This window comes from Neolamprologus multifasciatus, chromosome 4, assembly GCF_963576455.1.
Source record: "Neolamprologus multifasciatus chromosome 4, fNeoMul1.2, whole genome shotgun sequence".
In the NCBI taxonomy this organism is placed as follows: domain Eukaryota; kingdom Metazoa; phylum Chordata; class Actinopteri; order Cichliformes; family Cichlidae; genus Neolamprologus; species Neolamprologus multifasciatus.
In genome coordinates, this window is record NC_140442.1 from 526,533 (window position 1) to 550,156 (window position 23,624).

Consider the following 23,624-nt stretch of genomic DNA (forward strand, 5'->3'; position numbering starts at 1 on the left):
GTATCAAATCAACCAGTCGATCAGTGGAGACGTCACCATGTCAGGAATTATGAGATAAACTGTAGAATATTATTATCTAATATCTATCATAATGACCCATTATACAGTGTGTGTGTGTGTGTGTGTATCAGACGATGAGCTAATCAGTGATTTCTGTGATGAGATTCTACTAAAGACTTTTATTTACAGTTATTACGAACCTGTAGCTTAAAGACTTCCTCTTTAAAGCTCACTGTGATGTTATTTATCAATAAAAGATTTATCTGAACTCAAAATGAAACTTTGTGTTTTTAAGACAAACAAAAACATTTTTTCTACGATGACAAATCCACACAAAATGTTTTTTCTTTCACATTTTTGTGTTTTGATGATTTTTAGTGAGTTTTATTTGAAACGGTTCAGAACGACGTCGGGGATCCTCTGTGAGTCTTTATGAAATCACATCATACAAACAATAAAACAAACTCCGCCTCCTGCAGCTGATTGGTCCTCTGCAGGTTTCAGTATTTACAGAAACAGTCTGATTCCTGCTCGAAGCTCCGCCCCTCAGAAGTCTTTGTAATGCAGCAACCTGGAGACAGAGAGCAGGGTCAACGTTAGCGTGTACGGGAACGTGACGCGCACACACACACACACACACACACACACACACACACACACACACACAATCATCTCACAGAAGCCTCAGTGTGTCCAGGTCCGTGTGTCATGGATGTAAATGTGTGTGTGAGACGGCGCGCTCTCAGCTGTTCCAGCTCTTTACCACACGGGGGCGCTCTTCACCCCATTTGTGACTCTCCAAACGGGATAAACTGGATTTCAAAGTAAAAGCTGTCATGTGATTAGGGGTCAGCAGACCGCGTACACGGCATCAGAGCTCCGCCTCCAAACGTCACACTGCTGCTGAGGCGACCTATATGTGGTGGCGTGACTTCACCCTCAGCTTCCTGTTTGAGTTTGTGTCGTATTAACAGCTGATCACACAAAAGTCCACACTGCCGTTTTTAAACTTTTACCCCCTGCTGTCCACGGACGGGGTCACGATCACATGATCGATTCATGACGACAAGCGCTCAATCCAACTTTATTTACACAGCGCAAAATCACAACAACAGTCGCCTCAGAGCGCTTTATGCTGTGAAGTAGACGCTACAATAATACATACAGGGACAAACACAACAATCATATGACCCCCTATGAGCAGCACTTTGGCGACAGTGGGAAGGAAAAACTCCCTTTTAACAGGAAGAAACCTCCAGCAGAACCAGGCTCAGGGAGGGGCGGGGCCATCTGCTGCGACCGGTTGGGGTGAGAGAAGGAAGACGGGAGAAAGACATGCTGTGGAAGAGATGAACCAATCAAAACACGATATAAAAAAACAAAAAAACCCACGTCGTGTTAGTTGGTGAGGACGTGAGAGGGCGCGTCTTAGGGGATTCGTGATTTTGCCGCCAAAAGCAGGTGAGATGTAAACGTTGCGTCCAGGTAGAGGACAGGAGGAGGGATACACCTTTAGGTTGCAGGGCTGTGATCTGCCCCGCTGCCTTGTGGTGGACAGGAACTACTTTTTGGAGTGACACATAATTTGCGTGGCGTCTTATAGAGATTGAAAATGTGACGTCATTCAGGGGTAAAACCGCAAAGGATTCTGGGAACAAGAGGTACTAGCGCACGCAGGCTTTCAATTAAAATCACTTACACAGCAATAAAAAGAAACACAAAATGTCAAGAAGCTGTTGTGTTATTAACTGCAATAGCTGCATGACAGCCAGGGGAAGCCGACGGGCAAAGAGATCGTTGTTATCGGATTACGTCGTTGAAGCGAAACCATGTTTCCGTAGTAACAAAGAGGCGACGGATGGCCTGGACTGCAGCCAATCGAAGACCAAATATAACGTCCCAGAACATCCAGCTCACATGTTAGTCTGCTCCAAACATTCCCACAAAGGTCAGTCTGCTGTTGTAGTTAATACGTCATTTTTCTTAACATAATTGTTATCATTCGTCATTTTTCTTAACATAACAAGCAAGTCTGGCGCTGAACAGAAATGGTCGCTATGCTCCTTTGTTTATTGTGCATAAACAGTGAATTGTCCTGACACAATATTGCGTTTCGCTTCTGTTATTACCATGGTACATTGACAAAAACACATACTTTTATTCACAGGATAAAACAGTTGTTTTGTATCTCTAATTGCCCAGTATGATTACAGCATACAGTATTATTGTCACTGCTACATTTCTGTGATGAACCAGAAATTATTTCCACTACTAATTAATTACCGTTGAGCTCAACGGTCCTATTAATAAACGTTTAATGAATGTGTATTTATGAAGACGATTTGTGAGACTGGTAAACTTATGATACGTACGATGGTCTTTCGTTCTACACGGTGCATTTCATGGTCCTGTACCCATCCGTCGGTAAACTGTACCTGGGCTTGTTGCAGTGACCTGAAGTTACTAAACTTCATGAGTGTATGCACTCACTCCAAGAACCGTATCATTATAAATATGAGCGTGGTGAAAGTTGGCAGCACGCTAACGTATTTTGTCCACTCTGTGTGCTCGTAAGGGTCTAACCCTTTCACTCCTTTGATCTTTTCCTCGTATCTTTTCTTTTCATCAAGTCTGTCTTTGTACGGTCCGGCATCGTTCTCCTTCGTTTTGTACAGAACTTTTTTGGGGGGCAAAGAAAAAGCAAGAAGGTTTTGGAACCGGAGAAAGAACGTTTTGCGTTTGATGCGGCGCTTTGATTGTTTTGCCACGAGTTCCCAGCATGCAATGCGCGAAAGTCACGCGGTCTGTCAGTCTCTATTGTGACCGCTTCTGGGCTTGAAGACCTGCCCGAGGCCATCACGGCGTTTTCAGGTAAACTGTTTAGAAACAGTTGTTTGCAGTTATGACATCATGCTGGCGTGCGACACACTCAGGTCTGACGCTCGCGTTGAAGAAACACGTGCACATTCAGACGCACGAGGCTGAACACGAGGCGGGGCGAATACAGAGAAGAGTTAGAGGTTAAACAATCCGAACTCCAGAGGGTCACGCCTGTCTCACCTGTAGAGGGGGGCGTGGCCTTTGTTGTTAGCCAGTGAGAAGAAGCCGCTGTGCGGGGAGAAGTCGAGGCAGCTGGCTCGATACACGATCTTCCTCTTGGCAACGGGGAAGTTGGAGAAGACGGTGAGGCTGGGCAGGTGCACCTGAGGACAGAGGTAAACTGTTAATGCTCTTCATCATCGCCATCGTCATCATCATCACCGCCGTCTCTCACCAGCCGCACAGCCTCATCCTCTGCGCGCGACGCAATGGCCAGGATCTCCGATGTGGGGTTAAAGGTCAGGGCGGTCGCCGAGGTCAGCAGGTTCATCACTGCCTTCAGAGGCTTCGGATTGGCTGAATTAAGACACGCCTCCTGAGAGTAGACGTTGACCACACCGGACTGAGAGCTGAAAAAAAAGAGGAGCTCAGCACTGAGCGTCTTTAACCTTAACACACAGCTCTCAGCCAATCAGAGAGCAGCATGGTTATGAGGGCGTGTCTTACCCACAGGCCAGGTACTGCCCGTTTTGAGAAGTGGCGATGGAAGTTCCCCTCACGCAGCCGTCGTCCGTAAACCTGTTCACACACCGACTGCTGCGCATGTCCCACACATACACCTCCCCATCCTCTGCACACACACACACGTGCACGCACACACACACACACACACACACTCATTAATCACATGACAAGAGCAGGAACACACACGCCCACCTTTCCTCGACTCACCTGAGGTTGCAAAGACTTTGCTGCCATCAGGAGAGAACGCAACGCCGCTGACATCACCGTTTATCTTCATACTGCAAACCACCTCCTTCGTCTGCACACACACAGATTTTTCTAATGTTAGAGTTTCATCAGTTCACCTGTCCATGCTTCTGATTGGTCACATTGCGAGCTCCGCCTCTGTCAGAGCTACACTGTAGCTATGTCCCAATCCAGCAACCGCACACTTCGTAGTGCGCATTTGTAGACCGATTACGTCACAGCGGCACGACGAAGGCTGTCCCAAGCTAAAGTGTTCTCAAATTTGAAGCGTGGTCCGGTGTACACTTCGTGGTCCCATATATCCCACAATTCATAGCGCGGCGGTGGGTGTGGAGAATTTGTTCAGAAAAAAAGGTGGACGGCTGAAGCAGCCGAAAAGTTAAACTGTCAAAAGTAAGAACTGAATATTATGTCTCTTTATGTGCGAATGTTTAATAACAAAGAACATTAAAACATTGCTGTTGGTCACATGTCGGCAAAGTTATGTGACATTAGTGATGTTTGTACTTTCAGCATTTACTTGGTTTTAAAGCCTCATATATCTATATCTCTATATCTCTATATATCTCTCTCTCTATATATATCTATATATCTCTATCTCTCTATATCTCTCTATATATATATATCTCTATCTCTATATATCGCTATATCTCTATATATCGCTATCTCTCTCTCTCTCTATATATATATCTCTATATCTCTATCTCTATATCTCTCTATCTCTATATATCGCTATATCTCTATATATCGCTATATCTCTATATATCGCTATCTCTCTCTCTCTCTATATATATATCTCTATATATCTATATCTCTATCTATATATATATATATCATAATAATCTGACAATACTATAATATTGGCCATATAATATTTACATTACAACAGTGAGATGATTTTTTTGATTTTTTCTTGAAGCCCAACAATCATGTTTCACAGTCCTGTGGTCTCAGCCTCAGATACTCAGCTGATCTCATAAAAAAAAAAAAATAAAAATTTCTTCTCCTTCATTTCTGTCAAACAAAGCTGTATGAAACGTTTCCAGCTGTTAGTATCATGGTTGCTAGGCAACCTGAGCAGCGCGACGGAGGCCAGACCGTCCCGTTTCACAAGCCTCGTTCTTCTGGCCTTCTCGCTCTTCAGAGTACCCGCCCCACGTAGTCTGCGAAGTGCGGGTACTGTGAAGTGTGCGGCTGATGGATTGGGACACAGCTTGAGTTATCAGGACTCAGGAGGGGAGGGGAGGGGCGAGGGGGAGGAGTTACCTTGAGGGTGAGGATGTGCAGGTATCCGTTGGTGCCTGTGAGCAGCAGAGCGCCTCCTTCAGGACACACGGAGAACTCCTTCACTCGAGCTTCATTCAGACCTGATGACAAACAAACACGCTCTTAATTTGAAATCCCAGGAACCTCCTCCTCCCCTGACCTCTGACCCCGCCTCACCTCTGACGGTGTGCACAGGTGAGACGCGGCCCTCCATCATGTCGTACAGGTAGAACATCTTGTTCTTGAGGCTGGTGGCGATCACCGTCTCCCCGTCCACGCTGAACTGCGCCTTGTGGACGGGGAAGCGCTCCAGGTGGATGCTCTGGATCTTCGGGTTCGTCTTCCCGTCCACCTGAAGAGGAGGAAGGTCAAAATCACGTGATCCCTCCCACCTGAGCCTAACACCTGAGCAGAGAGGCTCGACCGTACCTGGAACAGGGAGACGGACTGGTCGAGGCCGGCCGTCATGACGACTTGAGCGCTGGGGTGGAACTGGACAGTGGTCAGCCTGTCCTCAGACGGACGGGCGCTGTTGGCGTGGAGACACTTCTTCACCTGATCACGAACACAGAGACGACAGGAAGTCAGACCTGACGTTTTAACGAGTGCTCGTCTGTGTGTGTTTATAACAAATGACAGCATCAAACTTCACCTGTGAGCTACAGAACATAAATCAGCTGTTTTTCTAATGGAGTCTGGCAGGAAGCACGCCACAGGGTTTTACAGGAAGCCTTCGGCTTCAGTCTGAGGACAGGGTGTTGCATCGACAACCAGAAAGCAACATGAACTCACTCATGAACAGCAGAACAGAAAATGAGCAGATTTTGAATGGAGTCTGGTAGAAAATGACCTGAATCAAGTTTGCAAGCTGAGCCTGAAACTGCTGTGCAAGAGAATCTAAAATTCAGAGGATTTTAAATGAAGTTTGGTGGCAAAAATGTCAGTAAACAGCTGCCCGACCTCACTTTATTAAAATTCAAGTGAAGAGCTCAGAATTCACTCGAAGCGCTGTGAGGCATCAAACATGTTTTTAGCAAAGCCCACGTTCACACAGTCACTCCTGCTAAAATGATCCATATTCTGAATGGAGTCTGGCAACCACGTCACCAGATTCAGCAGAAAAACCTCACATCCTGTTCTCAGACACAAACTTATCCCAGCACCGGTGTAACACTCATCGCTCTGTAACATTACCTACAGCAAACACGTAAAATGAGCAATATTTTGAATGGAGTCTGGTGGAACAGCCTGACACACAAACAGAAGCCTGCTGGACTCACTGACCCTCAGGATGCCGCTGGGCAGGCTGTCCGAGGACGCCACAAAGTTTCCCGTCCTCCTCAGCAGGTCATCCTCCTCATCTTCATCCTCCTCATCTTCATCCTCCTCAGCTTCAGGAACACAGAGACGCAGAGTCTGAGTTTCTGTCGACTGAAAACACTCTTAAAATAATAAAAACATTTCAGATTCTACCTCTCCTCCTCCTCCTCTTCTGGTCGCTGCTCTCCGCCCATGATGGAGTTCCTCCCATCGCCTTCTGGAACCTGAAAACACACGCAGCACACGTCCAGGTGTGTTCATAGGTGTGTGTGCGTCTGTGTGCGTGCATACTCACTGCTCCCTCATCCTCTGCTGCAGTTTCTGTTTGGTCATGGCGGACTCCGCCTCGCCTTTCATCAGGTTTCTACGGAAACGGTGCTTCATGTCCACCCTGAAACACACCAACACCTCAGCATCATCACGCGAGTCTTCACTCACCACAATCATCTTTGATTTCCCGCTTTCAGCCTAAAACACGTCTTATAGTGAAACACTCACTCTTCCTCCAGCTCGTCATCCTCGTCCACCCACGCCGCTTTCTTCTCGGCCTGCAGCTCCTGCCGCATTCCGCCCTCATCCTCAGACTCCTTTGCCTCCTCTTCATCTTTGTCCTCCAGCAGCAGGAGTCCGGTTTGGTCCTCGTCCTCCTGCTCAGGGAACAGGAAGCATCAGTGAAAAACCAAAACCTGACCTGAACCCAAGCTCCACACACCAGACTCCATTCAAAAATTCACCCAGTTTTACAGCATCGTTCAAACGGGAGGTGACCTGACATTCAAGTGTTTCACCACAAAAACTCTTCTTCACCTGGTGCTCAGACATTCAGCGGGTCTAAGTCCTACACAGTCGTCTTCGTCTTATATATACAAAAGTTTCAGCTTCTGAGCAGGGAAAGAAAAACAAGACTTTTTTAAATGGAGTCTGGTGGTAGATAACTGTCAGCCTGGTTCACACACAAACAGAGGCCATCTAAATTAGAAGACTTTTAAATGGAGTCTGGCGGTAAACCCAAAGGTTTAATGGTTGCTTGGAAAACTTCGTAACCCTAGTTTTCAGAGTAATATCTGCTCATGCGCACAAGAACAAAAGTCAGCGATATTTTGAATGGAGTTTGGTTCATACAGGTTAAGCTTGAACAGATTACAGACATCATGGTTGTTAATTAGCCAGCCGAGTTTACCAGAAACACCCCGCAAACTTTTGTAAATGTCAAACTTTGTCTTTACGTAAACAGTTTTGTGTCTGCGCAAGAACATTTGAAGCCGACCGCAGGAAACTGAGTTTTTCAGTTAGCAAAGATTTTCGTGACTTTTCTTTCAGGTCAGTTAAACCGAATTGACCACATATAACTGCGTTTCATGAGAGTTACGGCAGCTCGGCCTCAGAGGCAGAGGTTTCCAGTTAGTGTCCAAAAACGTTTAAATGAGCTGTTTTTTAAACGGTCTCTGGTGAGAACGTCACCTCCACGAGTCTCTCTAGCAGCTCCTCCTCGGCCCCGAACACCAGCTCCTCCAGCAGCTTCACCGAGCTGTTCTTCTCCCCCAGCACCGCCAGGTTCTTTACGTTCCTCCGCCGCTCCTCCTCCTCTTCCTCCAGGCTAGACTGCGGGAGTTTCGCCCTCTTCTTGGCCGGCTGTTTGCCCTCATTGCCCGGCAGCTTAATGAAGCTCATGTCCTCCATGTTTGTTCCGTCCTCTGCACCAAACTCCAATCAGAAAACTGCGAGTTTAAGCCAGCCTCACAACACTTGTAATCCTTTTCTTAGCATGGAGCAGACTGTGTTGCACATGTGGAGACCAGTGCGTGTTTTTTTCCCTCACTCGCAGTGCAATCACGTGCTTCCGGTGAGATGACCTCCGAACCCGGAAAAATAAAGTCCGCCCCCTAGTGATTGAAAGCAGAAATGCCAAAAAGAAAATAGATTTTTAGTTTTTAAACTCTAAATGTAAACTCAGTCTCCACATAAATATCAAATAATATAATTACTGAATTAATGTTCTGCTTTTTCTAAATTATATTTATTTTCTCAAACTCTATTTCATGTTTAGACTGCTGCTAAAAATGTGATTTTTGAGCTACTTAACGTTAGATTATATTTACAAAGCTCCATGTTTCATGTAATTTCTAAACACCATCAGATTTTATAACAGAGCCATAGAAATGTTATTGTGTGAGGAGACGAGACAGGACGCAGAGAGTCGCTGAGGAGTTTATTGAGAGCAGAGGAGCATGCTGTTAAACTGGGACTGAAGGTTCAGCCTCAGTGAAGCTGCAGGACAGCCCGACACTATTGTCACTACGGTTACCATCACTACCACCACCCTGCAGCACATGGGTCACTTTGTTACAGCTTTTAGTTTTTTTTACAGAGTCTAACTGTGCGTAAGGCAGAACAGAGCAGGCATGGGGCAGGAGGCTCTGCTGCAGTTCAAAATGCATCAAAGAACACAAAATCAGACAGTTTGCTATAAAATGAACGAAGCTGCAGACTGAGCCGCTGCTGCAGGACCGCAAGCGAAGATCCAGAGAAGAAGAAGAGCCGAAATCTGCTCTGACCGCAAACACCTCAAACCTGAGCACATCAGACTCCGTCTCAAACCGCTCGTGGATCACGTGACCAGGATTCAGGACGCGACGGGAAAAAGGCTTCATGTGAAAAACAAAACGAGTCATCGAACATGAACGTACGTTTAAAAATATCGAAACAGTCACAAGAAACTGGAAATATGAGTGACACACGTCAGAGAAGACAAGGTAAATAAAAACATCCTGATTTCACACGTTACAGTTTCTCTTTTTCAGCTTTATCAAAGAAATTTAATCTGAAATTTCTCATTTTCTCTAAATGTCATTTTATTATTTTAATCAACTCGAGCATTAAATCAAAATTATTTTCAGAGCTTTTTTAAATGTTTTATCACATCAAACATTAAAGCATTTCAAATTATTCCAACTTTCATTAGTATCATTTTTACTCGTGTGAGTCTTCATCAGGACTTCTCACCTTCGTCACTCTCAGATTATTTTACATCGTCAGCTTCCTGATCTGAACCTCAAACAAAACTCAAGATTCAGCTCCTGAAATCAGAGCGAGCCGTCGACCTGCCTTCTCACACCTGCGCGCTCTGCATCATGGGTAATTATTTACACCGCATGTTAAAAAAAGAAATGTGCTCTCTCACACACAGCTCAGATAAAGACAACATGCACCAGGTTTAGTTCGAGGGAAGAAAAGAGGAAGGAAGTCCTCGCTGCAGGTGGGAGACTTCCAGTCTGTGATGGTTTGTTCCATCACCCCCCCACAGTCCACCAACATGGTATAACCTGCTGATGACCTGCAGCAGGAGTCAGCTGATCCCAGATGAGTTACTCCCACTTGGCACTTAAAGACCCGCCCGCTCATGGACCAGCTCCAGTCTCAGTAAGAGGTCAATGACATCACAGTTACGCTGCCATCGTGTCTCCTCACACAGGAAGTGAGTTCAGTTCAGGTCGCGATCCAGCTTCCTACAGGAAACATGAGTCGAAGCCTCATTAAAGGAGCGACTCAATGTTTCGTCATCGTCTCAGGGACACGACGAGTTGTCAATCAGCTCCTTGTAGAAGGTTTCGTAAAACGCCGAGCGGCTGTCACTGAGTGACTTTGTGTCCTGCGTCCGTGCAGACGTCTGTAAAACAAAAAGTGCCGGTGCAAAACTAAAAACAGGAAAACGGTGCAGAGAGGAGGCTCAGCGCCTCCCGAGCTTCACATTTATCTCGAGGACTCGTGCATGGACGTACTGGCCCTTTAAATCAGGCTCCTCAGGGCTTCCTCCCGCCATCTCTCTGAGACTCGTCAGTCTGACCTCTCTCAGCCAATCAGCTGTGAGCATAGATGAGGCAGCGATGGAGAAGGCGAGGATGACGAAGCCGGAACGCCGCAGACTTCAGACAGGATGATGGATGTAAGGTGTGTGTGTCTGTGTGTGTGTCTGCGTATCTCTGTGTGTGTGTGTGTGTCTGCGCGTGTGTCTCTGTGTGCGTCTCTGTGTGTGTGTGTCTTTGTGTATCTCTGTGTGTCCGTGTGTGTGTGTGTGTGTGTGTGGTCCAGGTGATCTTCCTGGTTCACCTCCCGACCGGAGGAAGGGGAGGAGCTCCTCGCATCACTGAAACAAACAAAAATGTTTGTTAAACTTCTGAGCTCCCTCTGTGTCTGCTCCGATTCTGTTTGTAATAATAATAATAATAATAATGATGATAATAATATGTCTGTGAAGGTTCTCAGTCATCCAGGTCATCGTAGTCTAAGGAGCTTGCAAAGAAAAGTGTCTGGACTTCTTTAAGTTGCTTGAAGACGTTTCACCTTCATCCGAGAAGCTTCTTCAGTTCTAAGGTCAAATGGTGGAGAGTCCCAGATTTAAACCTAGTGGGAGTTTCCCCCCACAGAGGGACAAAAGGACCCCCTGATGATCCTCTAATCGCCTGAGCCAAGGTGTGGAACTGGGTGTGGGTCCCAATCACCCAGAGTTTCAGGTGAGTTCATTGTGAAACCTGGCCCCACCTTATCATGTGACTTCCTGAGGTCAGATGGCCCAGGGTGTGAGTGGGCGTTAAGGCGTCTGGGGAGGGATCTCAAAACTGGATTATAGATGGCAGAGAGTTGGTGTCGTAAACCACCGCCTCTGTTTAAAGACTTAAAGAAGTCCAGACGCTTTTCTTTGAAAGCTCCTTTGACGATGATAATAATAATAATAATAATAAATAAATAATTAAATAATAAAATGTGACGGATACACTGAACCTCTTTCTGTTTCAGCAGAACGTCGTCCTAACGTCACTTCCTGTTCTGTGTTATTTTCGTGAAAAAACGAATGAAAACAAAGACGTGATCGAGGTCGTACCTCTGTTGGCCTTGCTCGGGTAGATCTTGGTGAAGTGTCTGTACTCGTCCGGAGGAGGGAAGTCGTCCAGAGGATGGAACGAGTACTTGGACTCAAAATCATCTGCAGGAGGACGACACAGAGTCAGGACACGGAAACAGCTCAGAGTGATACAAACAGCTGAGTGTGCGTTTACACGGCAAGCTTTACAAAGAAAAGGAGAAGAGGGGAGAGACAGGAGGAGGACACAGCAGCGAGGAGATCATCACAGAGGAAATCAGCAGCAGCTTCATCGACCGCCTGCTGGAGACCGACTCACCCGCAAACGAGCGAGGGACGGAGGAGGAGTGCCCGTTTCGGAGAGGAGGGGGAGGCGGGGGAGGAGCGGCTGGGGTGCGGGTGGGCGGGGGAGGAGGTTTTCCTCGGGTCGGGGGATCGGAAGAGAGGGAGGGGCTACCATGTGTCCTGTAAGGAGGGGGAGGCGGGGCTTCTCTGCCACCAGCCCTCACGGACGTCTGGACCGGAACCGGAGGAGCTGAGGAGAGATCGACACAGGTGATCAATACAGGTGATCGATACAGGTGACTGTACTTCTGAAAACTGTCTAACAATCAAAAATAATTTGTTAAAATTTTTATGAAGTTAAAACAGAAACCTGGTTGCAGCAGGATGATTGTGTTAGTTTAAATGAATCAACACCCCCGAGTCATTCTAACTACCAGAAACCTCGAAGCACAGGCCGAGGGGGAGGTGTGGCAGCAATTTTTCACACCAGCCTATTAATCAACCAAAGACCCAGACAGACTTTTAATTCATTTGAAAGCCTGATTAATTTAATCTGTTATTAGACTCAATTGGCTTCTCTCAAATTGTAAAAGAACCCACCCACCACTTTAATCACACTCTAGATCTTGTTTTAACATATGACATAGAAACTGAACATTTAACAGTGTTTCCTGAAAACCCTCTCCTGTCTGATCATTTCCTGATAACATTTACATTTACAATAATTGATTACACAGCAGTGGAGAGTAGACTTTATCACAGTAGATGTCTTTCTGAAAGTGCAGTGGAGAGTAGACTTTATCACAGTAGATGTCTTTCTGAAAGCGCTGTAACTAAGTTTAAGAATATAATCCAGCCACTGTTATCATCGTCAATGCCCTGTACCAACACAGAGCAGAGCAGCTATCTGAACGCTACCCCAACAGAGGTCGATTATCTTGTTAAGAATTTCACCTCCTCACTACGTACGACTCTGGATACTGTAGGCCAGATAACACCAGTGAGTTAAACTGCAGGAATGTCTACAGAACGCAAAAAATTATTATATTAAATACATTTTCTTTATTAAAATGTGTTATATTTGTTAAAGCGTTCATGAAAATAAAATGAACATTTGCTCTTAAATTTCCCATAATGCACTCGGAGCACTATGTCTTACTGCCTGTGTAACTTAAGGACATCATCGCTCACCTGCTCCTCTACCTGGCGGCTCTCTAACAGGGGGCGGTGGCCTGTTGGCACCCTGCTGGGAGGGTGTAGGTGACGCTGGAGGAGGTGGAGGGGCAGGGCCTCTGGAAGGGGTGTGGCCCCCTGGTGAGGGGGCGGGCCTCTTGTTGCTGAGTGAGTTGTGGCGCTGTGGCAGCTCGGGTGCTGCCTCTCCACCGCCACCAGCTGGGCCGTTAGTGATGCGGTATGGTGGAGGGGGCGGGGCCAGAGAGGAGGAGGACACGGGGTTTCCTCCCGAGGTAGGAGGGCGCCTGCTATTGCTAGGAGATGGTGGGGGTTTGGAGGGCAGTGGAGGGGTGTTGTTGGGGGTGGGGGGAAGGGGCTTCTCTCTGTTGTAAGCGGAGGTGGGGAGGGGAGGGGGCGTTACCTCTGCGACATAAGGGAGGGGGTGGAGGAGGGGCAGAGGAAGAGTGCTTCATGCCGGTGGAGGGGGATGAGGCTGTAGAGGAGGGGGAGGAGGGAGAAGGGGATGAAGACAGGTTGGGGAGGGAAGGACGCGGCGTGCGAGGTGTCTCCATGGGTGATGATGCCTGAGGGGAGGGGCTCTCTGCATCATCATGGCGATGGCTGGGGGGGGCGGGGCGCAACAGCCCGAGTGGAGGGAGAGCGACCGACGGCGCCATCTATGGACAATATGGCAAGGTAAGTTTACAAACATCTAAAACTTTATTAACACCCGTTTATTTTTATTTGTAAATTAAATAAAAACAAACAATAAAAATAAAAAATATTAAAATTTTAAAAATTTAATAGAAGATTTTTTATAAAAACAAACAAAAAAATATGAAAACAAATAAAAAGATCTGAAATTGAAAAAATACAAAGTGACAAAGTAGCAAATGACCTCTCACCTCCGACTGGCCTCAGTTTGGGAACTCCGCCTGTGAACAGGCCTCCGATTGGTGCAGCAGAACCAGATGGACTGCCTGCTCCGCTCCCATTGGCTCCTGCAGCTGCTGCTCCACCTCCTTTCGGCTCTGAGAACCACAACCATCGGACAGATGAGTGAGGGCTCCGCCTCCTGAGGGTGTGACATCACTGCTTTACACCGACACCACAGCTACGACACTACGATGACGTCACTGTCGTGACGATGGGATGGATTAGTGCGCGAGGTAGGATGCAGGTGAGGTCAGGAGACTGCCACAGGTGAGATGAGGTGAGATGAAGTGAGACTTTAAGTTTAAGTGTTTTACGCTCCCACGCAGCTCCGATGACATCATCGCCAGCACAACAAACAGTCGAAAACACATAGATTATAACCTATTACATCACAGTGACATCATCAGGGCTGCATCAGTCAGGAACAAACTGGAGACATTGTATCCGTCAGGTAGGGCGAAAGAGGAAGGAGTCACGCCACCACCATCAGACCAGACGTCATGACGACTGAAGACATGCCATAGTCAGTCTGGGATTTGCTACAGGAAGTAGGTGTAAAGTTGGTCTGAAGTGTGGCCACGCCCACCCGTGAGATAAAATGTCTGTTTATTTCACCTTTACCTGAAGGCTCATTCTGCTTCTAAAGTTAGCCCCGCCCCTTTTCCATGCTCATGAAGCCAGTGGGTTAACGAGGCGATGTTAGAACAAATAAATTCACCTCCAATCCTGCACTTCCTCTACCGTCCAGTAGAGGCAGCAGTGAGTCGGCGTTTGCATTGTTAGGGGCGGGGCCTGAGTGTTAACCTCTCAGACACTGAAAGGAAAGCCCACTGACTTCAAAGCGAGGAAACAGGAAGTGGAAATGCTAACTGGAGTTGTAGCTGGTCTGAGCACACGGGTACAGGAAGCATAGCAACCCTTCAGCAGTGAAAGCAGCAGGATGACCGAGCTGTGCAGCCCTGCAGGCTTCATGCTGTAGAAGAAGGTCAAAGGTGTCTGCCGCCCACTTGTCCCGCTGCAGGTTAGCAAGGCGTGTCTGCGTACGAGCTAAAAGCTAACTGGTCCCGCTGCACGCTCTCAGTTTCACTCCTGAAACATCTGTGGACACGTTCTGGGTTTCTACTTTACAGTCGAGACAAAAGTTCTTTGCACACAGCTGTTGTTATAAAAATGTTCTGGAGAGGTTTCAGTCTGGTTTTAAAGCTCTGTCCAAGGGGTTTCCCTCGTAGTGGTTCAGGACTTTCTCTGCGAGCTTTGGCTATTTCACGTCTTCTTCAGTTCCCCTTACTTGTGGTGTTCCTCAGGGTTCCATATTGGGCCCAATTTACTCTCCATTTATATGCTGCCTCTAGCTAACTTTCATATAACGAATATAACACTTGATTGATACGCCGATGACAGACTGATGAGAAGCTGCTCTGCTCCAGTAAAAGCCTGGATGGCGTCTAACTTCCTAAACGTTTCGTAGCAATCGCAGCACTTTAACCTTCACCTGCAGTCTTGAGCCTTTTATTAAGTCGCACGTTAAAAATTTGGCAGTTATATTTGACAATAACTTCACCTTTAAAATACAGAATAGCTCAGTTGTACAAACTGAGGCTTTTATCTAAGGTGGGGTCATTTTTATCTTTTGGACAGTCGTAACTCCTCATATGTTGCAGTTAGTCGGACCTGCAGTCGGTCCAGAACGCTACAGCTCGTCTTCTGACACAAACTAAAAGACGTGAACATATTTCCCCGACGCTCGCCGTCTTCTCCCCGTTCACATCAGAACTGATTTTAAAATTGTACTGTAGACTTAAAGCCCTGAACGGCTCCTGGGTGTTTAATCGGACCTCTTGCAGCCTGATGCAGCCTCTGGATCTCTTAGATCAAAGCAGCTCAGCCGTACGTGCGGTCGCGAGTGCGTCGGTGGTTCAGGATGAAACTGTGGGCGGCGTGGACGGCAGACATTTACAGAGCAGGAACACACACAGCAAAGCAGAAAGCATCATCAGGTCATCAGCAGCTGTGCAGGAAGCTGCAGCATCTGTTTCAACAGCCGCTCCGTCACCTGCCCACCGAGCCCGCACGCCACCGCCATGGTGCAACTTTAACCTGAAGTCTGAACTCGGCGGAGAAAGGAAGAGAAGTTAGAGCAGAGACATGACGGAGGTTCAGGGTGAAGCCGACACAGACAGAACGGATCGGATGAGGAGAAACAGGAAAAGGTGGAACAGAAACAAACAGGAAGTCAGAGCCGGAGGGGACACGGCGTGTGTGTGTGGAGGTCAACTGTAAGCCTGATGACGGGCAGAGGAGTCACGCCCACTTTCAGAGCCGCCCGTCAAACAGACGACGAGCCGTCAGACGGAGGAGCAGCAGCAGAGCGATGGCTCCTCCAGTCTGTTTCAGCGGCTTCTACGAGCTGACCGAGCGAGCGTCAGAGGCTGCTGACCGTCTCTGCCTGTTCACACCTCGCCGCCACCGAGGGTTCGCAGAAGAGTCGAAGCTCTGACAATCTCTCCAATCCCAACACTGATACCAGATTAACCACCTGCGTCCTCGCTGTGACGTCACACTGATGACGAGCGTGTTTGTGGAGCAGTGTGTGACAGCTCCAGGAGGAGCGGCGTTTCCTGCTAGGGCTGGAGTGACCACATATAAGCCCGAAGGACCCGGGTCAAACGCCGTCTGTGCGGCCGTGCGCGGCTGCTCCTGCTGGCCTGCAGCAGAAACAAGCAGGTTCGATGAATCACCTGCGCGTTACCTGCCTGCGCTCACTTCCTGTTTCAACTCTGCTGAGCGTTTGTCCTGAAACTTAAACTTTATTTTGGTAACTTTGGGAAACAGATCCCAGAACAGGCGTCTGAACTAACGTGCTAGCACTAACACGTCACACACGCGTGGCCCACGCCATGTTTACACACATCACAGGCTGAAGCGTGAGCTCGGGGCCGTATCAGGACCCCGTGCCCCCCACAGGTGTAGTCATTCATCAGGATGAGTGTGAGGCGTGCTCCGCTGTGCAGGCAAGTTTAGGTCAGCTCTGACTGTGTCTGCTGGTCACATGGTTATGAGCGATCAGCTGATTTCAGACGCAGGAATCTAAAGGAAGCGCTCCGTAGCTGAGCTCAGCACCCCCAGGACCCCGTCGGGGGGTAAACCTGCAGCTGATCTGCTGACCATCAGGTCAGCTGACCTCAGCGGGTCTGGCCCCGTCTGCCCCTCCCTCGGTGGACAGGAAACACGGCGGCTGTTTCAGGCTGCGCTCGGCCTCCTGCACGCTGACTCCAGTACCAGAGAAGATGGCGTTCTTACTCTCCAGCGACAGCGTGGGGCTCTTATCTCCGACCGTCTTCTTCTGCTCCTCAGACGGCGCCCCCTGCTGTTTGGGCAGGCTCTGCTGCTGGTGTAGGTACTGGTATAAGCGAATGTATGGGTGCTCTGTGGGGGTTGTTTGGCTCTTTGGTGTCTGAGTCTTACTGTCGAGCAGCGGGGCGCTGCGGTCGTTTACCACCGCCACCTTCTTCAGCTTGGCGCCTTTGCAGATGTCCGACAGCAGAGCGCCACGACCTTTGGCCTCCTCCTTGCTCAGCTTCGGGGGGCTGGTATTGGCCTTTTGAGAGATGGAGGTAAATAACCAGACTGTGACATGCTGCAGGTCTTCTCAGGCTCACAGGTTATGAATGAGAGAAAGCTCACCTGGCTGAAGGTGGGGGGAGGCGGGGGTCCCCCAGGTGGAGGAGGAGGTGGAGGAGGGATGGGCATCCTGCAGCTGATACAACACACACCTGATCACCTGAAACACAGACACACAATCCGATCATCACCTTCCTGACGATGCTTCTTTGGCTACGTTCACTCTGCAGGTCTTGATGCTCAGATCTGATTTTTCTGTCTGCTCATTCACGACAAATAAAATGTGACAGCAAACGCGCTCTAGTGTGACGCTCAAAGCGGCGCATGCGCAAAAGACGTCACACACAACGCGCTCTGTTTAGACCCAGAGCAACAGTATTGTTCGACTGATGACATTAATATAAAGACTTCGGACTTTACGTTTCCCAATTTTTGCTTTAAGTTATTTTGTTATTTACATAATAATGTAAATAACCTAATAATGATCCTTATTGCTGTTTTAGAGGAGCGCTGCTTCAAAGGATAGTTGCTGATTTCTCTCAGAATCTGCAGATTATACAGTACAAAGAAAATGTTCACGTTTCTCCAACGTTGTCTTCCCAACACTTTCACTGACATCTACACCGGATGGCCAGGAAGCGTTCACGATGTCTTCTCCCGCGCTGATAATCGGCGTCTGTCTTGTGTCAGTGACGTAAAAGACGGATTTAATGCGACATGACCATCAAACAGCAGCTTTCTGAAACATCGGATATGTCTCGGATTCAGCACCACATACGAAAGTGACCCAGATCGGATTTGTGCCGTTCACACTGTCACACCATGATCGGATATGAGCCGCAGAGGGTCAGAAAAGTCGGATTTGATGCGCTTTCGCCTGCAGTGTGAACGCAGCCTGTGTCAGAGGTGATGCTCCTGTGATGGAGGCCTGAACCCTGACGGTGCCGTCTGGATTCACCTGGTGGCTTAAACCAGTTTTCTTTTGGTCAAACCTGAACTACTGAACAGCTTCTCTGCCTCCACTGGACCCCACCAGCCCGGGTCCGGGGGGTTGGCTCCGGACTAACCGGCCCGGGTCTCTCTAGGATGCTGGGCTAACGATTCATCCTCCTCACCGCGCTGCCCTCCAGCTGTGTGCACAGTGACCAGCATCTATCCGTGCAATCCTCCCCCCGCAGAGGCTGATCAGTATGCGGAGTTAGCTCCATCGCGAGCCCAATCTGCTAGCTCAGCGTTAGCATGCGCGTTAGCTTTGCGCACATTCGGACAGGTGAGGTGAATAAACGGTACCTGTGAGCGTCACCGCGTCTCTGTGGCCTAGCTCATGCTTCTCTCGGTTCGCTGGCTGCTTTCTCTCTCCCGGAGTCTCCGCCGTGAGGACCGTAACTCCGCCGTTAGCCTCAGCTCTGCAGAGATTTCTTTATTTTTCGCTACACGAACACGTGACCTGCTGCTGCGCATGCTCACTGCGCAAAATAACGGAATTCTGGCATTCTTATTACACAATTACACGTTTAAACCCATTTCCCTTTAATAAAGACAAATGAGCGCATTTATAAGATTATTGTTATTTTATTTCCGTATATTTCCCCCTTTTTAAAATCTGATGTTCAGATGTTCACTGGGAGTGAGCAGGATGGAAATGAGTCCATGGGGGGTTCAGACCATCTCAGAGGGGCTGAGATGGTCTGAGCATGTGCAGAGGAGGGAGGGTGAAGGATGAAGCTGGAGCTGCCAGGCAGGAGAAGAAGAGGACCTCAGAGGATGTAGTGAAGGAGGACATGCAGAGGGTTAGAGGAGAAGGCAGAGATTCGTTTTGATCTGTTCTTCGTTAGGACTGTACTCTCCCACACACATCACTATAAGACTGGACTCTCACACACATCACATCACCACACGCACCACCACGCATTTCCTATAATTTCCTATAATTGATAATCTTTATAATCTCTTTCTGCTGTTTGCACATTTTTATTTATTTTTATTTTTATTTTTACTGTAAATTCCTAAGTTAATTTGTAAATTTTATAGTAAATTGTAAATACTGTAAAACTTTCTTCTGTCATTTAATGGTCGGGCATTGTACAGCTACAAGCATTTCACCCCCATGTCATACTGTGTGTGGTTGTGTGTGTGACAAATAAAAATTTGAATTTGATCTCTTTTAACATGAAGTTCTCGAAATCAAATGTTGTCTTGATCACGAGCGTTCAATCAGAATATTCTGAGTTTATAATATCAAATAAAATGTTTATCAAGTAAATTTTTAAAGAATCTCAAAAGCAGCAATCATTTTCTCTGTTCATACACACATTTAAACGTCCTTTTTAAATTCTTTCGGGTAAAGACTCTTGACCCGTTGTAAAAATGTAAAAGTTTAAATGTAATACACCAGTTTGTGTCCTCACTCGACTCCATGTTTTACCTGAATGACCTGACGTGGTTCCTCCCCCTCTGCATCAGGATTAGTTAAACCTGAAAAAATACGTTTTTAATGTTTAGTATTTTGTTTCTTTCGAAGGCAAAAAAAGGAAGATGTTTACTTTATAATAAACTTGTTAGTTATCTTAGCTAAATGTTATTTTCACAAATGCAAATACAGTAACAAAAAACCTAATTTTAAACATTACTATAATGATGTTTTATGTTACATAAAATTGATTCGTGGATCACTTAACAAAAAGGCTGTGAAAACTATTACTATTTGTAGTAATTACAAATTATTTGAATGTATTAATTTTGTTCTGGTTGTGAACATGTTCTGTATACTGTTTCTTAATAAAGTTTAATAATTTAAAAAAACCGTCTTTAATGTTTAAACCTTTTTATTTCATGGGTGCTTTTCAGATTTCACCGCTGAGTGTCGCTGTCTTCAACACGATGATTGGCTTAACTGCCTGCAGCGTCACTGTCAGAGAGCCAATCAGCTCCCGGGTGGGAACGCGGATATTTGAAAACAGAGATGGCGGCGGTGCGAGCGTAAGTCTGAAAATATTTAATATGTTCTGATCAATTTCATCAATAAATGTTTGTTTCCACTCCAGAAACCTTTTAACACGTGAACCGTGGGTCACGCGACGGGTTTCTGCCTCGCGTGATGAAATAAAACTTTGAAAATCTGAAGTTTATTAGCTGTTAGCAGCTAAAGCTAACGGTCTGCGTCACCGAGGGTTCAGTGTTGACGTTTGTTCGTTTGTTTGTTTGTTTGCTGTCAGCGTGCTTCGGCGTTGTGATCCGGCCCTGCTGGAGCCCCGCGGAGAACCGGAGCCGGACTGCGACCAGGCGGCGCGGATGGTGCTCTTCCTTACGGTCTGTGGCAGAAAATAGTCCGCCTACACCTCACAACACATCAGAGTCCTCGCAAAACGCACAACACCCTGACCTCTGACCCCCACTGAGGGAATAGTTCAACCGTAAACAATGAAACGGAGAGCAGGCCCTGAGTTGGCTCAGTCACAAGTTTTAAAGTTTCTCACCTGCGTGAGGCCAGCCTGAGCGGACTTCAGTGTTCATACCAGAGACACGAGCAGCTGATACTCACACAGTTACTGAGCAGTTTCCTCTGTGTGTGTAACACGTCACCGTGCTACAGCCATCCCTGCAACGTTAGAATAAAGTAGAGGAGGTGTTTACTGTCATTGTTCAGAAACAGTGAAGTTCAGCAGCTCTAGGCTGACAGCACAAACAGACTCGGGTCTGATGAAAGTCACCACAAATACATCAAGTCCAGCTACAGGCTGAGAAACGTCAATAACGGAGTTCTCATTAAAAATGGCTGCCGTGTTACATGACTCACAGGCAGCAGTGTGGAGCGTGCCAGTGGTTCAGTGAGCTGAGCTTCTTCCTCATGCTCAGGATCCAGATGTTTCGGTGTGTTTGATAAAGTCCACGGTGCTAACAGAACACACACACTGTGAGTGCTCCTGTGAGTGGGTGTGAACACTGAGCCCCGTCAGTGTGTCACCCTCATGTTTCTATGAAGTTGTTTTATTGTTTATTTTAAGTTGGCTTTATGTTGTATTTACTACGATCAGCTGACAGATCAAAACAGTTCCCTGAAATCGTCCTGTCACGTGTGTTCAGGACCGCCGTCGCATGCAGAAGGTTCTGTGGCGTCAGCTGTTTGTCCTCGACTCCATGATGTCACTGCTGGAAGGACTGGAGTCTGCCCGGCAACTGATGACACAGTCCTGCCCCCCCCAACCAGGTACACACACACACACACTGTGGTGCTGTCTCACCTGGAAAGAACACAAAGAAAATGACTTACTGTGTGTGTGTGTGTGTGTGTGTCAGAGGGCGGGGCTCGGGGCAGGTGGAAGGCCCTGAAGGTGGAGAGCAGGTCAGGGGTGGAGGAGACCGAGGCGCTGCTCAGATCTCTGCAGGACAGAATCCAACAGATCCACGACAGACGACACACACTCACACAGCTGGCTCAGCATCTGCACAGCAAGGTCACACACACACACACACTCACACAGCTGGCTCAGCATCTGCATAGCAAGGTCACACACACACACACACACACACACACACACACACACTTGATTTCATATCATATTTGCATTTAATTAACACGATGCTTTTCCTTTTTACCACAACCTCACTGTAACTCTGACGCTAAAACCATATTTTGAGCCTCAAATGTCTTCAGTCTTGTGGGGACGGACATCTGGTCCCCACAAGTACAGGATACCATCTGAACATGGTATCCCCACACACACACACACACACACACAGACACACACAGACACACACACACAGACACACACACAGACACACACACACACACATACAGTGTCGGTCACTAAGAGTCGAGGAGCTGAAACATCAGGTAATCTTGCTTTTCTTTGTCGCCTCATCCTCTCCTCTCCTTGTCTCCTCCTCTCCTTGTCTCCTTGTTCCCTGCAGAGGCAGCAGAGTGAGCAGCTGGAGTCGTCTCTGCTGAACGCCCAGAATGCTTTGCAGTCGTGTGACCTTCAGCTGGCCCAGTTGAGGGCGGAGTCAGAGGTGACGCTCGGTCACCTGATCGAGTGGCAGCGACTTAGAGACGAGTGAGTGCCACAAAGTCACGTGACTCTATTGAAGCCCTTGTGATTGGTCGCTAACCTGACTTCCTGTCACCTGGCAGGCTGCAGGTGCACGTCAGCGCCACGCAGGACGTCATGCAGATCAACCTGCTCGCCTTCAACCAATCAGAGCTGTGTGTGGAGCTCAGGCCACACACCTCTTCTGGCTTGTTGTCCAATGAACTGGAGCCACTGAGGCTGTCAGTGACCTGGAGCCATGACGACCGCTTCAGACTGCAGGTGAGGACACAGGTGATGTCAGGTTTCCTCCGACACTAAGAACTGTTAGTCAATCAATAATCAATACTCATTAAAACTGATTGGATATCACAGATGCGAGGGGCGTGTCTTACAAACCGTAGATCAATCGATCAGTGAGTGTAGCCGAACGTCAAATGGAGTGTGATGAAGGTGTGTGATCCTCAGGTGAGCGAGGGGACGGCGGGCCTCGCGGAGGACAGCCTGACGGGCCGACGGGTGGAGCTGAGCGCCGCCCTGCTGGAGGTGATGCGGTGTTATGTTGGGCAGGCCGAGCTGTTGTCTGAGATCCAGAGCCTGCGGTCCAGGTGAAGCGCTGACCAATTATTGAAGTGACGTGGGCGGGGCCTCTTTCCCACACCGGCGTTTAATCACCATCTGTCTTTCAGCTTCGCCATTGACTGGCACCCCGCCCAGCGCCTCCTCGTCTACCTGAAGACGGCATCGCTGGTGTGTCACCTGGAGGTGGAGGAGGGATACCCACGCGTGGGGCGGGCGCGCCTGCTGTCCGTTCGGCGGGACGGGCAACATGTGGACACATCTGGGCTGAAGGTAACAGGAAGCTGCTTCAGTCTGCTTTTAGGTGAAATGATCGAGTTTCAGAAGTGTTAGTACGCGAGGCGTCAGGGGAAGAAAAGGATGCTTGAGTCGCCATGGTTACCCTGCACAGGTGGGCCGTGACTCCACCTCCCAAAGACCGCCTCAACCATTCATCTCAGTGGTTTTGTTTTAACCTCGTGTGTTCCTGCTCCAGCTGCAGCGTCTCACACGTGTGTGTCTGTGTGTGTCTGTGTGTGTGTGTGTGTGTGTGTGTCTAAGCCTCCCAGCGGTGAGCTGCGTCTGACCGAGTGGTTGGTGTTTCTCTACAGCAGTCCTCTCCTCTGAACGTCTTCCTCCTGCACCGTTTCCTGTCTTCTCTCACACATCCACCAGGGGTCGCTCTCTCACCTGCACATGTGTTACCTGCCCTGAACTGTTTTTGTCTGTGATCACATGACATGAAAATAAACCTCTGCCTGCAGGACAAA

General features: G+C 48.0%; 3 protein-coding genes across 5 annotated transcripts; 1 reads left to right on the forward strand and 2 right to left on the reverse strand.

Annotated features, from left to right (window-relative positions):
• Window positions 1–98: 98 nt before the first annotated feature.
• Window positions 99–8,284, reverse strand: utp18 (UTP18 small subunit processome component). Of its 2 annotated transcripts, none has more exons than XM_085156524.1 (13): window positions 7,858–8,284; window positions 6,895–7,043; window positions 6,692–6,787; window positions 6,550–6,620; window positions 6,361–6,452; window positions 5,506–5,631; window positions 5,254–5,428; window positions 5,077–5,177; window positions 3,772–3,862; window positions 3,547–3,670; window positions 3,275–3,449; window positions 3,061–3,203; window positions 99–571 (listed from the first exon to the last, which is right to left on the reverse strand). In XM_085156524.1, the coding sequence occupies exons 1-13, from the start codon at window positions 8,074–8,076 to the stop codon at window positions 547–549; spliced, it is 1,587 nt and encodes a 528-aa protein (XP_085012650.1). In that variant the 5' UTR covers window positions 8,077–8,284; the 3' UTR covers window positions 99–546. The 2 variants fall into 2 exon arrangements, with proteins under 2 accessions (XP_085012650.1, XP_085012649.1); XM_085156523.1 differs by having other exon boundaries at window positions 6,361–6,467; window positions 7,858–8,283.
• A 308-nt stretch (window positions 8,285–8,592) lies between these two features.
• On the reverse strand, window positions 8,593–19,050 carry LOC146519348 (WAS/WASL-interacting protein family member 2-like). Its single transcript, XM_085156528.1, is given in 10 exon segments — window positions 8,593–10,540; window positions 11,276–11,377; window positions 11,574–11,789; window positions 12,731–13,115; window positions 13,117–13,341; window positions 13,343–13,389; window positions 13,618–13,743; window positions 16,949–17,246; window positions 17,333–17,429; window positions 18,560–19,050. Coding segments are annotated over 9 exon segments (1,506 nt in total). The 5' UTR covers window positions 17,399–17,429; window positions 18,560–19,050; the 3' UTR covers window positions 8,593–10,499.
• A 1,073-nt stretch (window positions 19,051–20,123) lies between these two features.
• LOC146519349 (uncharacterized) lies at window positions 20,124–23,624 on the forward strand. 2 transcript variants are annotated; one of them, XM_085156554.1, is made up of 9 exons: window positions 20,124–20,248; window positions 20,485–20,578; window positions 21,353–21,476; window positions 21,566–21,723; window positions 22,181–22,323; window positions 22,401–22,590; window positions 22,765–22,904; window positions 22,986–23,148; window positions 23,416–23,624. In XM_085156554.1, the coding sequence occupies exons 1-9, from the start codon at window positions 20,232–20,234 to the stop codon at window positions 23,479–23,481; spliced, it is 1,095 nt and encodes a 364-aa protein (XP_085012680.1). In that variant the 5' UTR covers window positions 20,124–20,231; the 3' UTR covers window positions 23,482–23,624. The 2 variants fall into 2 exon arrangements, with proteins under 2 accessions (XP_085012680.1, XP_085012681.1); XM_085156555.1 differs by having other exon boundaries at window positions 20,125–20,248; window positions 22,401–22,578.

Excerpts from the sequence above, each read along its gene's own strand:
- utp18 (XM_085156523.1), bottom strand. The coding sequence starts at position 8,076 with ATGGAGGACATGAGCTTCATTAAGCTGCCGGGCAATGAGGGCAAACAG. Across the intron at positions 5,429-5,505 it reads AGTCCGTCTCCCTGTTCCAG|GTGGACGGGAAGACGAACCC; the intron begins GTACGGTCGAGC and ends CCTCCTCTTCAG. Across the intron at positions 3,204-3,274 it reads AGGATGAGGCTGTGCGGCTG|GTGCACCTGCCCAGCCTCAC; the intron begins GTGAGAGACGGC and ends CTCTGTCCTCAG.
- LOC146519349 (XM_085156554.1), top strand. Across the intron at positions 22,324-22,400 it reads TGGCAGCGACTTAGAGACGA|GCTGCAGGTGCACGTCAGCG; the intron begins GTGAGTGCCACA and ends GTCACCTGGCAG. Across the intron at positions 23,149-23,415 it reads TGGACACATCTGGGCTGAAG|CCTCCCAGCGGTGAGCTGCG; the intron begins GTAACAGGAAGC and ends TGTGTGTCTAAG.